This window comes from Rhinopithecus roxellana, chromosome 15 (genome assembly GCF_007565055.1).
Source record: "Rhinopithecus roxellana isolate Shanxi Qingling chromosome 15, ASM756505v1, whole genome shotgun sequence".
Lineage (NCBI taxonomy): Eukaryota > Metazoa > Chordata > Mammalia > Primates > Cercopithecidae > Rhinopithecus > Rhinopithecus roxellana.
In genome coordinates this window covers 124,714,172-124,727,780 of record NC_044563.1, presented here as the reverse complement: position 1 = coordinate 124,727,780, position 13,609 = coordinate 124,714,172, and the positions used below count along the sequence as shown (strand labels likewise).

Genomic DNA, 13,609 nt, shown 5'->3' with positions numbered 1-13,609 from the left:
ACTGCAGAACCAATGGCAAACTGTAACAAATGACAACATGTATGAACAGAATTTGAAATGGGTGAAAGAAAAAAGAATATATTTTTAACCTTGGGAATAGCACAGCCTTGGATTTAATTTTACCAACATATTACTGGGACCTATTTCAGCAAACTCTTTGTAGCAAAATCTGTATTACCATCTGTGGTCCAAAGGAGATCTATAAAGATGCTTCGGTTCATAAAGATGCACACAGGACCACCCTGTGGTCTTCCAAGGGATAAAGCCCCACCCTTATTGACCACAGGCTTAATGGTTAATGCCAATGAACTAAAACAGTTTTCATATCCTAGTTGTACAGTAGGAGAGGTTTTTAAAAATACATATATTCCTGCCCCATCCCTAGAAACCTGGTTTGGATTTGATCAGCATCAATGTCTTTTAAAAGCAGTACAAGTAATACTAACATGCAGCCAGTCCAACATTATCAGGTTAAAGGAAGAAAAGCTGAGGAGTGGAAGAGGCAAGCCCATGCTGCACTCTACCTGCCATGTTTCCCTGGGGAGGCCACACTCCTGATTTCTTGTCTCACATACCCTTACCAGGTTGGTGAATGACTGGCATAGGTACTAACAGCACAGACACTGAAATTTGTCTGACTTCCTTTTTTTCTGCCCTGGATCAAGACAAGGCAGTGATCCTGATTACATATGTTTGCTCTGCAGGCCCAAACCCTATACAGGTTCCTGAGAGTCCCAAGGTTAAGACAGCAGAGAGGTACTGAGGTAGCACCAGCAGTAAACTAGTTTGGCCCTCATTCCTAACCCATGTTCCTCTAGTAATGATGCTGACAATTTTATCTCCATTTGTCTGACTAATTAGTTCTGAACCTGGGCAGGGAAAAAGGAGATACCGATTTCCCTTAAGCCCTAATGGAAACCATTCTGAAAATAATACCACCACATGGAATATCTAAATGTCAAAGAGTTGATTTACGAATTGAAAACTAGAGACTACTTAACTTACAATGCTATAACATTCCAAGCAGCTCGAGGGGGCTGAAGGCATTTCTAAACCAGTATTTTTGGATGTGTGAAAAGGCTAAGTGCGCAATCTCCTCCCTTCTGCTGCCCAGCCACATCCCCCTATGTTATAATGAAGCAGTGTTCTTCACATCAGTGACTTCCCGATGAGGTACAGTCTACCTGGTTAAAAAAAAAAAAAAAAAAAAAAGGTCTCCTTATAAAATACTTTACCTCTACAATGGTTAACAGAGTTTCCTGAGAGTTTCTCATCACTTCCATGGTTTTCTCACAGCATCTAGAGTCAAACACATTATAAATACAGATTTTGTTACACACCAATGTTTTCAACATATCTTTATCTGTATACTCTCGTGTAGTATGCTGAGCCTATGCTTGTTAATACTCTACAAATTTGTATCTCAAAATAGCAGAATACCTGGCAGAGTGGGCTTTCATTAGATATCTGAAATGAATACAAGTATGTATTTGACTATTTCTGCAAGCTTGGCATTTATAAGAATAACACAACATTACTATGAAAGATTTATTTCCGTCTTTGATTTTCTTTTCTTTTCTTTTTTTTTTGCAACGGGATCTTGCTACATTGCCCTGGCTGGTCTCAAACTCCTGGGGCCAAGTCATCCTCCTGCCTCAGCGTCCCAAGTAGCTGGGATTACAGTCATGCACCTCTGTGCTCAGCTCTCAGTCTTTGATTATTGTGGCAATTATTAGTTTACACTGACTTCAATCTGCCCCAATCTGAGTACACAGACCTATGCTGAGAAAACTACAAGGAACTGCAAAGCTTTTTTTGTAGCACAATGTTACACTGGAACACAAGCTCCTATAAATAAAAATGTAGTCTCTTCTATATCCCCAGTGATGAACACCCAATAGTAGTTCTGATCACTAAAAAGGAGTCAGCCAGGACAGAGGTGTTAAAGGTGGGATGCTTCCAGAGGAGGTTTGGAATAACAGTATGTATGTTACATGGGCTTAGCTCCCAGGTGGGGTAGAAGGAGGGGGAACTATTATTGCTTTTACCCAGGGTCTTTTCCTTAGTATTGGTAAAGCACTGGGCTATGATTCCAGCATTAAATTCTATAATCTGTACAAATCTCTAACCCATGTGTGTATATATATGTGTATACACACACACACACACAAATTTTTTTTTAGAGACTGGGTCTCTCTCTATTGCCTAGGCTGGACTCAAACTCCTGGGCTCAAACAATCCTCCCACTTCAGCCTCCTGAGTAGCTGGGATTACAGGTGCAAAGAACCATGCCCAGCCCATGTAATTTTGACATCAAAAATTATTTCCCTCCTTTACTTTGTATCACTTACCTTCTGAAGACACCTTCAACACCAGTAATGCCCATGCCATCCACAATATCTCTGGTGAGTCTAAAAGGAACTGTCTCAGGAGTAGGAAGGATTTTGCCCTGTTCAAAAGCAACACCTAAAGTAAAGAATACAGTGAGGTTAGGAGGTTTGGCAGCTAATTTACTTTCTTTCCAGTTAGAATGTGAACTTTACAAAGGCAACAAACCATTTGTTACCTATATTCTATGAATACTAGTACATACAATAGTTTATTTCTACTCTGGCTGCCTTCCTCATCATCATCTCTATGAGATCCACCTCAAATCCAAATAACATAACTTCTTCTTGATGTAACTAGAGAAATCTAGGTTAAAGGGTGATTTTTAAAAATGAAGTAACTACTGGTATAATTTAAAATGGAGACGACATATTTATGTTTAAAAAATTTTTAGGCTGGGCGCCGTGGCTCACACCTGTAATCCCAGCACCTTGAGAGGCCGAGAAGGCCTGATCACCTGAGGTCAGGAGTTAAGAGACCAACCTGGCCAACATGGTGAAACCATGTCTCTACTAAAAATACAAAAATTAGCTGGGCGTGGTGGTAGGCGCCTGTAATCCCAGTTACTCGGGAGGCTGATACAAGAGAATCACTTGAACCTGGGAGGTGGAGGATACAGTGAGCTGAGATCGTGCCATTGCACTCCAGCCTGGGCAACAAGAGTGAAATTCTATCTCAAAAAAAAAAAAAAAAAAATGAGACTTTATAATTATATGTTCACTTGGAGTTACAAGAAATCATACAGGAAAGATCATCCCATATGCCTTTTACCCGTTTCACCCCAACTGTAATATCCTGCAAAACTATACTACTACTGACATCAATGAAGTCAAGATACACAATATTCCTGTCATAAGGATCCTTCATACTGCCCTTTATGGCCACACCTATTTCCTTCCCATAGCCTATCACCCAGCCCCCTAACCCCCTATTTTTCTAGCAACCACTAATCTGTTCTCCATTTTTACAATTTTGTCATTTCAAGTATGTTATACAAATGCAAGTGGAATAATCATACAGTATGTAACCTTTTGGGAATAGCTTTTCACACTCTGCCTAATTCTCTGGAGATTCATCCAAATTGTTATCAATAGTTCTGTTTCTTTTCATTGCTGAGTAGTATTTCAGGGCATGGATGTAACAGTTTGTTTAAGCATCTGCCCACTGTAGGACATCTGGATTTTTCCGGTTCTTGGCTATTATGAATAAAGCTGCTATATACATTTGTAGTACATGGCCATTTTATGAGTAGATTTTGTTAAGTTTTGCGAGTTCTTAAAGATTGTTCTTCTAGTATCGAGTCTAGGAACTCTGATTTGCCCTAGATGCTAAAGATTTCCTCTTAATTTTCTTCCTCTGTTGCTCAGCTTGAGTAATTTATACTGCTCTGTCTTCTGTTCACTGATCACTTCTTCTGTCTCCTCATTCTGCAGTTGAAATTTATTTTATTTACTATATTTTTCTATTCTAAAATTTCCATCTGGTTCTCCTTTATATCTATTTCTATACTGAGACTAATTATTTCTGTGCTGAGACTTACTATATTTTCATTTGTTTCAAGCATGTTTGTAATTGCTCCTTCAAGCGTTTTTATGATGGCTGCTTTAAAATCTTAGATAATTCAAACATCATTGTCATCTCAGTGCTGGCACCTACAGGTGGTCATTTTTCATTAAAGTTGAGACTTTCCTTGTTCCTGGTATGACTAATGATTTTCAATCGATGCCTACACCTTTTAGTTATTATGAGACTCAGGATCTTCCTTAAACTTCTGCTTTTGATGCCTTTGGGAGTCACCACCTTGTTACTGCTAGGTAAGGGCAAAAGACTAGATTCCCCAGTTGGCCTCCACTGACACTCAACAGGGAAAGGGTTTGCTGTAGCTGAGTAGGGCTGAAAGTCCAGGTTCCCCGGATATGTCCACGGACACCAAGGAATGAGTCAGAAAAAAGGAAAAAAAGGTTGGAAAATATAGACTAGCAGGTAACAGTATAGAGTGAGAAGGCCTAACATAGGGTTACTGGAGTCCCAGAAACAGGGAGGAACCTGGATGGACCCTACGGCATGACTATGACTAACACAATGTGATGGAAGTGATACTGTGCAAGCTGCAGGCCTAGCCCTTAACTTCCACTTCCTCCCCCTGAGAGCCCCAAGATGCTGAATAGGTCCAGGACACTATTGTGGACAGAGAGGCCACATAGGAGTGCTGAAGCATCAGACATGTAAGTGAAGAAGCCATCATGAACTCTGGCCCCGCTGAGTCTTAAGATAACTCCAACCCCAGATGCTAACTGCATCTGCATGAGAGATCCTAAGTGAAAACTGCCCAGCTAAACCCAGTCAACAGACTATGAGAGATAATAAATAAATAAATAAATAAATTGTGATTTTAAGCTACTGAATTCTGGGGTGGTTTGTTATGCAGCAACAGGTAACCAAACAGATATACACAGAATAGTATACAAATCACCCGTGTGTGTGACTGAGATTTTTGCAAAGTGAACAAATCCACATTAACAGAACGCACCAGCATTCCAGAGGCCCCCCTTCAGCCCCTCCTACCAGTCACTAACTACCTCTTTGAAAAGGTCACCACTATCCTGATTTCTAATGCTGTACATTGATTTTATCTGCCTTTGAATTTTATACAAATGGAATTATACATATGTACTCTTTTGTGTTGGAATCTTTCACTTAGCATTGCATTTGTGAGTCTTCTATAGTGTGCTATTGTCCATTCAATCTCATTATATACAAAGAGAGTATAAGTACACAATTTGTTCATCCATTCTACCTATGAGGGATATCTGGATTGTTTCCAGTTAGGGGCTATTATGAATAGTGCTACTATAAACATTTTTAAACATATGTGTGCATTTCTGTTGGAATGGAATTGATGGGTCACAGGATATACATAAAGTCAGCTTTAGTGGATAATGCCAAACAATATTCCAAAGGGGTTGTAGCAATTTACCCTTCTCATTTATAGATGCTTTTAGCACAACCTGAATGGACACAGGTTGGCATACTCCTACCTCTAATTTGCATCTTCCAGACCACTGCCTTTTCATTCTCAGATAAAGTCTCACTCCCCTGTTGAGATCCCCACCTTCTGGCTCTAACAAATCCCTCCCATCTTCATGTTTACTATGTAAACCTGTAAGGTTTTCTCTCACATTCACTGAATGTTGGCATGGACCTAGCTCACAATCTTCTCCTCTGTCCCAACTCTAGAATTCATTCTGGGGACAACCATACAATATCCACGACCATCTCTGTTCTAATGGAATTCAATTTCATTCTCTCTTAGCAACCACTCATATGGGTTGCACTCCAGAAATGAGTCTCCTAAGACTGCACCTTCTTAGACATTGTAAATTGTACATTCCAATCAAAACCTCTTCTCCTTCGACCCCATATTCTTACTAAACAGTCTCTGAATTTGAGATTTCTAGTTTATTAGCCCTCTTCCTTCCCTAACTCAGCCCATGGGTAGAGAATAAGCTTGATTACTCTCATCAGTGCTTCAAATCTGTTTGTCCCCTTGTCCCTCCGCCACATCTACCATTTTAAACTACAACTTAAGCTCCAAAGATGTTGAGGACTGCTGGAAAATCATACAACAACCCTACTGGGTCCACTGCAAATTTAGGATTGAAAGTGTCCCTTAAATTGCTTGCCAGTTCTTATTTATTTATCCCTTTCTAGTCAGGTCTTGGTCTCATTTCCATGGTAAATTTTAGAATTTTATTGTTCTTTTAAGGCCAGTTACCATCCCTCCAATTCTTAGCAAATGAACATGCTTTCTATTTCTCAGCGAAAACAGAATAGCAAATATAATTCCTTCATACTCCTTCCCCTCCAGCTTAAGACTTTCCTATTGGCATCACTTTTCCTCCTCTCTCAGCAGAAAAGCTAACATGCCTCTAATCTACCAGACTTACGTACTTTATGATATCCCTTGCTATTTCAATTATCTTTTGTTTTTCTCCTGTATCTTCAATATCTAACATGTTTACACCTCTCCTATCTTAAAAAAGCAAGGACCAAATGTGTTTCTCATCCCTGCCGCAAACTTCTCTGCCATCCTTCTCTTCCCTTCTTAACTTCTTATAGGAATATTCCACATTCTTTTTTTTTTTTTTTTTTTTTTTTTTTGAGATGGAGTCTTGCTCTATCAGCAGGCTGCAGTGCAGTGGCTTGATCTTGGCTCACTGCAACCTCTGCCTCCAAGGTTCAAGCAATTCTCCTGCCTCAGCCTCTCAAGTAGCTGGGACTACAGGCGCCCACCACCACACCAGGCTAATTTTTTGTATTTTAGTAGAGACAGGGTTTCACCATGTTGGCCAGGATGGTCTTGATCTTCCGATCTTGTGATCTGCGCCTGGCAGATTTCACATTCTTAATCTACACATCCTTAACTTCCATTCAGTCCTTGCCTTTTTACAGTATGGTTTCCTCTATTCTATCCAAAGGCGACTTCCAAGGCTTCTAAGATTGATTACTTGTTAAATTCAGAGGTCTATTTTCAGCATTCATCCTCTCTGACCTTTCTGTATCAGATACTATTGAGCACTACTTCTTTCATAAAAGATTTTCCCCTCTTGCCTTCCAAGATCCTGACTTCCTAGTTTTCAAGACTTGAGTACTTCTCAATTTTTTTCTGGCTTAGCCTTTCCAAAGCTCACTTTCCTTTTGATCTCATCTTTAGGTCTCTTTATCGAGGATGATGTGTAAGATCAGAACCTCCTCTAGCCCAACGACTTCAACAGAAATCTATTTGCTGAAGATTCTGGATCTTTGTCATTACATTCACACTCCTTTCTTTCTTATATATTAAACTGTCCATTCCACCTATAAATCCCATTAATACTTCAAAATAATGAGCAAAACCAAATTCATCACTTTCTTATTATTTACAAAACTTGATATACTCCTTAGCTAGAAGCTTCAGTTATCCGGGAGCCCCACTCTCCCACTATTTCCTCATTTAGTATCACTGGTACAGTTTACTACAAAAATGTCCCTCAAATCCAATCTTCTGGTTTCCACAACTTTAGTAAAAATCTTCATCATTTCTCTGCTAACCTATTTATATCCCTTAATTTTTCTTCCTGTTGTCAATACCACTCCCCAAAGTGCTCCTGAAACTACCTTTCTGAAAATAAAATATTATTATGTCCTTCATTTATTTCCTATGGTTTAACGCACTGAAGCTGAAACTCTTCAGCCTGACTTTTTACAGTCTAGTACCAATCTCTCTCTCAAGTGACTCAACTACAAGCATACTTCACTCCAGACACATTTAATGTCTCACCACTCCCACAACATGCTACATCTTAAAATTACTCCTTGTTTTAGTGGAATAGCCCTGATTCCTTCTTCTGAATCTGCTCTTATCTTCTGTCTGAATTATGCTTCCTTTCTTTCTTGAAGACCAGGCTCAAACGTCACCTCATCTATTAAGTTTCACTCAGTATCCCAGGCAGAGTTAACTGTTTCTTCCAGCACAACTGTTTATGCTGAAAACAAAAAACACCAATATTTACTGCTTTGATGTATCTGTCTCTCTTATATTTGTAATATCTTGGTAGGCAAACAACATTCCATGATGACCAAATATTTATTAAAAAGAATAAAGATACATAGATTTGATTACTTACCCAAATCTATATGTACAAGTTCTGCCGACTGCTCATTTATCAAGATATTCTGTACATGTCTATCCCCAAGTCCAAGTATGTAACCAACTGGAAAAAAAACAAAAAACAAAAAACGAACAATCTGAAATAACTGATTCCATCGCTTTCTAATATACAGCCATAATTTCAATTAAGACCACTGACTTGGTATAATCTTTAAGTGGTTTAGGATTTTTAGCCTACTTAAATGATGTGCATAACTGGCCATATTGAGTTTAACTCAAATCTTACCAGCTATTTTAATGCATACTGCATTTTACAAATCCTAGATGATTTGCTAAAAAAATTTCTGTTTACTAATAGGCACACATTTTAAAGTATTAGTACTTAAGAAATTATTGTGGCTAAAGTTGAGACCCATTATTTACCTGGGCCAAAACAGTGCATTATATGTACTCAAATTTTTATTGAACATACTTATAAGAAGTCTATGGATAAACTCTTCACTCTTCAGTGAAACCTTCTCCTTGATGAATTATATTTAACACAAACTAACCATTAATTCATTTCATTTCACCAGGTATATATCCCCCCAAAAAACTGCATTTCTGTATTTCAGACAGATGATGACATCTGATGGGAGAGAAATCACATGGCATTACAAAAAAAAACATTGGGTAGGCAGTCAGAATGACTGGATATCTGGCTCACTCTGTCATTAACTAGGCCTACTTTCTTGTTTATAAACTAGCTGTATCCGATTAGTGATTCTCTGTAGAAAAGAGTTTCACAATTCCCTGGGAACTCTTTTCAAAACATACAAGCCCTGCCTTCCTGGGATATAGTAGGTAAGTGATGAGTCGTCTTTAGTTTAAAAAAAAGAAACAATAGATTAGATGATCTCTAATGTTTCCATTAGTTCTCATGCTCTGGGATTTTGTTAACCATACTATCTACCTATTCTAATTTCTTAGGTGAAAAAAGTCAAAATATATATTGTATACAAAATACTCAAATATATCTCATGATTTCTATTCTGAAAACAAAATTCTATTAAACAATATTAATCACTAGGTGATAATATTTAGAGTTATTTTAGAGGTTATATGCAAAAGAACAAAAATAATTAAAGGAAGTAAGTTATCATAGGTTTTATTATTTTCCAAAGAAAGTCTCAGAAAATAATACATTGAGGAGAGAAAATACGCCACATTAACTATAAAACAAAGAAGAAGAAAACCCTTTTTATTATTTATCAAAGTACGAGAATTCTCTTCACATAAGTTATAAAAAGGTAGACACTAAGACTCAGGATGAACAAGAAACATAGTGATTTAATAATAAAGATGGTTTGGTTACTAACTACATCATCACTATCATCCCCCTGCAACTCAGAATGTAAAAAAAGTGCTGAATCAAAATAAAAATAAAACCTGCCAAACAACAAAGTGCTGAATCTACTATATGTACAAGATTACCAATAGAAGAAGTGGCTACACTGCGCGTATAGGCCAATCGCTTCTCAAACCAAATAGCTGGATCCAAGAATTTTTCCATGCAGAAGTAACGGAAAACTGGTTGAAAATTTTGGCAAACATCCATGAAGACTTCATATTTATCTTCAAAAGACTTTTTTTGCACCTCCTTTAAATACAGCATATATATAATTATTTTTCAATATTGTATTCAATTAAACTAATATCCACATTTTTATATAAAAATAGATATGGGGCAATAAAGATGAACAGGATACATTACCTACAAGAAGCTAACAGTCTGGATAGGGAAGCAATCAATTACAAGTGACAATCCCTTTAGGATTTCCGTTATTAATCGTTGGGAAGGAAGCACACCTACGGTGACTGTTATTTGTTTTGATTAAATTCTAATTTGAATAATCCTGTAATCTTAAGCAGAAGCAAAGACAGAAACACCTCAGTAGTTCCAGTAGCTCAGATGGCATCACAACATTGGATTGCAATAGAAAACAGGAAAAGGGAAACAACAGAGGAATCCCTCATGGATGGCAGGTGACATGACTCAGATCTCTATCCTCCAACATATTCTTGCTGTAAAATACTACCTGAAGCAAAGCTTACCGACTTCAACTCCCTCCCATCTATATGCTGATGATTTCTAAATCTGTATGTTTGGCCCAGATATCTTTATTAAGCTTTAGCTTAGTATGCTTCTCCAGCTGCCCATTCCACATCTTCACTTGGATCACTTCCAAATCCAAACAAATACTTCTTCATCTCCGGCAAACTTTAGTCACCTCTTCTATTCTTCAGTTCAGTAAAGAGCTTCACCATCTACCCAGCTGCCCCAACCAGAAAACTGGGAGGCACTGGCTACTCCTTTTCTCCAAATTTTTTTTTTTTGTTTGTTTTTTTGTTTTTTTGAGACAGGGTGACAGGGTCTCCATCACCTGGACTGGAGTGCAGGGGTGTGATCACAGCTCATTGCAACTTTGGCCCCGGGGCTCAAGCAATCCTTCCACCTCAGCCTCTTGAGTAGCTGGGATTACAGGCACGTGCTACCACTACCTGGCTGACTTTTTATTTTTTGTAGAGATAGGGTCTAACTCTATTTCCCAGGCTAGTCTTAAACTCCTGGGCTCAAGCAATCCTCCTGCCTTGGTCTCCTTAAGTGCTGGGATTACAGGCATGCGCTACCACACCTGCCCCCCAACCTTATTTTTAATCAGCAATCAAATCCTATGAATTCTGTCTCCTTCATATTTCTTATCTCTACCCACGATTCTCCCTTCCTACTGCTATTCATCTCAGTTCAGACCATCTCATGCCTCCAGTCTGCATTCTCAAAAATAGAACCCACAGTGCTGTCGGAGTTTCTTTCTAAAATGCAAGTCTGATATTACTATCCTTTAGGGTCTTATAAGACCTATAGCATAAATTGCAAACTCCTTTGCATTTCATAAAGCAACACTCCATCTTTTGACCAACAACTACTGCTCCAATCTCATCTTTTCTTCCTCAAACACTAAGCCTATGCTTATGTTGTCTGTGCCTGCTCATGCCTCTTCTCCTTTGCTTATATGCTCCTTCTGCCTGGAAAAACGACTCATTTACAAAACTTGGTTCACACACATTTTCCTCTGTGAAGCATTTCTTGGATCTACTTATCTCTATTCTCCCCACCCCAGGCAGAACTAAGCACTTCCTTCTCCATACCTACACTGTACCCTGTGTGCTGGGTACAGATTTCCATCACAACACCTATAGCACTTACCACATATTTTAAAAAACATGTCACAGAAAGCACAATGAAATGAAAAGTAAATGGATTTTGGATTTAGACAAGGCTCAAATCCTTGCTCTGTTTATTAGCTCACTGGCCTTGGGGAAGTTAAGTTCTCTGAATTTCTCATTTTAAAATGGGGATAAGGATCATGATGGTTAGTCATACTATTTGTGAAGTCTGAAGTCAGCACAGTACCTGGTAGATAGAAAGCATACAATAAATGTTGCTGATTCTGTGAATGAGTATCAGATTAGATGGCCAATGTGACATTGTAAATGTCTTAGAAGGTTTTCTATTTCAATTTCATAAAAAATTACTTCATACTCTTGTTGTTGTTGTTTTAGTGTGTGTCTGTTTTTTAGAGATGAGGTCTTGCTCTGTTGCCCAGGCTGGCCTCAAAATCCTGGGCTCAAGTGATCCCACAGACTCAGCCTCTCAAGTGGCTGGGATTACAGATGCATGCCATCGCGCCTGGCATTTTAGTGTTTTGTTTGTTAAGAATTAGTTTATTCCCAAATTGAAAATAGATCAGCACATATTGAATAAATAACCTTTACATTTCTTACCTGACAAGGGTTGACATATGTAGTTTAAAATCCTTCCTTTTTCACTCACACACTTTCATTCTGATGAGTTTACTTTCTTTTACTTATTATCTTTGATAATTATTACCTGACGAAATTTAAGGTTTTTTTGTATTCTACAATATCTGATAGCTGTCAGCTTTAATAAGCCATTAAATAATCTTGCAATAAGCTTTAATTTTGGGTGTCACTCACCATCATTTTCTTTTGGCATTGAAAGGCACTGAAATCATTTGGCCTGTATCTTTTATGAGCACCGTCTTCATTGTTAACAAGAAATTCACCAATAGGGATAGTTCCTGTACACCATTCAAGAACACCACTTCGCTGAGAGAGGGGAACCACCTGGAGTTACAGATTAAATAATTTTAAAAGGCCATTAAAGAGCATTTGGTGATCATTCAACTATCAGAGTCAGTACAAAGCATTTTTTTCAGGTTGTATTAATATTTCTCTGTCCATAGAAGACAAAGCTCCTTGGAGGAAACCAACCGGAAATAAACTTAAGCTCAAAGGATGTAATTTTCCAGTCAGCTGCCTAGATGTTTGAGAGCCTGCCCATCACTCAGTCCCCATGATTCTCTGCGAGGTCACTCCTGTTATTATACTCACCATCATCTGTCATTAATCCATACTTAGTTTGTCCAGTTAGGAGAGGAATTAACTGCTTTCCTAACAATTTTAATATCAATTAAAGTTGGGGAGCTTCACTTGGAAATTATTTTTTTTTTTTTTTTTTTTTTGAGACGGAGTCTTGCTCTGTCACCCGGGCTGGAGTGCAGTGGCCGGATCTCAGCTCACTGCAAGCTCCGCCTCCCGGGTTCACGCCATTCTCCTGGCTCAGCCTCCCGAGTAGCTGGGACTACAGGCGCCCGCCACCTCGCCCGGCTAGTTTTTTGTATTTTTAGTAGAGACGGGGTTTCACCGGGTTAGCCAGGATGGTCTTGATCTCCTGACCTCGTGATCCGCCCGTCTCGGCCTCCCAAAGTGCTGGGATTACAGGCTTGAGCCACCGCGCCCGGCCCACTTGGAAATTATTACCCCTGAATGTGATCTCAATTTTAGTGTAACTTCATTATTGAAATTACATGTACTCTTGCTTTACAGTCTTATTATCTTCACAGAGAGAAAATGTACTCCTAAATATAAAATAAGCAATTTTACAAGGAAATTTTTTAAAATTATAAGCACACAAAGTATAGAAAATGATATTAACAGATACCCTTTTATCCATTAAACAGCCATATCAAATCTAGGATTTTCTGACATTTGCTGGGAAAGAGATGAAGCTCCCCGTTGTGTGCTTCACTGACCCCAAGTTCCTCCCCACCATCAAGACGACATTAGCTGGTTTATCATGTTCATGTATTTTTTGGTATACTTTTATTTCAAAGCTATATGTACACAAATAGTTGTAAGTATTAAGTGAAATTATGATACTATATGTATACTTCTGTAATTTGGTTTTTTATTCAATACTATTTTATCCTAACTGTGAGCATATTTAACTCTACATCATTCAACAGCTATATACTACATAAATACACCACAATTATCCAATCTGCATTTACATTGTTTCCACATTTCCATGAAATATTGCTGCAATGAAATAAACTACTCCTGAACATATTTCAGTTTCTCTAGGCAGGGTGTCCAATCTTTTGGATTCCCTGAGACACACTGAAAGAACTGTCCTGGGCCATACATAAAATATGCCAACACTAACGA

General features: G+C 38.4%; 2 protein-coding genes across 6 annotated transcripts in view; one reads left to right on the top strand and one right to left on the bottom strand.

Moving 5' to 3' along the window:
• The window catches only part of ATM (ATM serine/threonine kinase), a 134,151-nt gene that overhangs the window by 5,690 nt on the left and 114,852 nt on the right, over window positions 1–13,609 (bottom strand). For all 5 annotated transcript variants that reach the window (XM_030917282.1, XM_030917283.1, XM_030917284.1 and 2 more), the window contains 5 exons: window positions 12,077–12,226; window positions 9,512–9,677; window positions 8,055–8,141; window positions 2,352–2,466; window positions 1,236–1,299 (listed from right to left, as the gene is read on the bottom strand). In XM_030917282.1, the coding sequence (XP_030773142.1) occupies window positions 1,236–1,299; window positions 2,352–2,466; window positions 8,055–8,141; window positions 9,512–9,677; window positions 12,077–12,226 (582 nt within the window). The remainder of the gene's footprint in view (window positions 1–1,235; window positions 1,300–2,351; window positions 2,467–8,054; window positions 8,142–9,511; window positions 9,678–12,076; window positions 12,227–13,609) is intronic.
• C15H11orf65 (chromosome 15 C11orf65 homolog) overlaps window positions 1–13,609 on the top strand; it is a 136,750-nt gene that overhangs the window by 90,350 nt on the left and 32,791 nt on the right. The gene's annotated exons all lie outside the window — the stretch shown is intronic.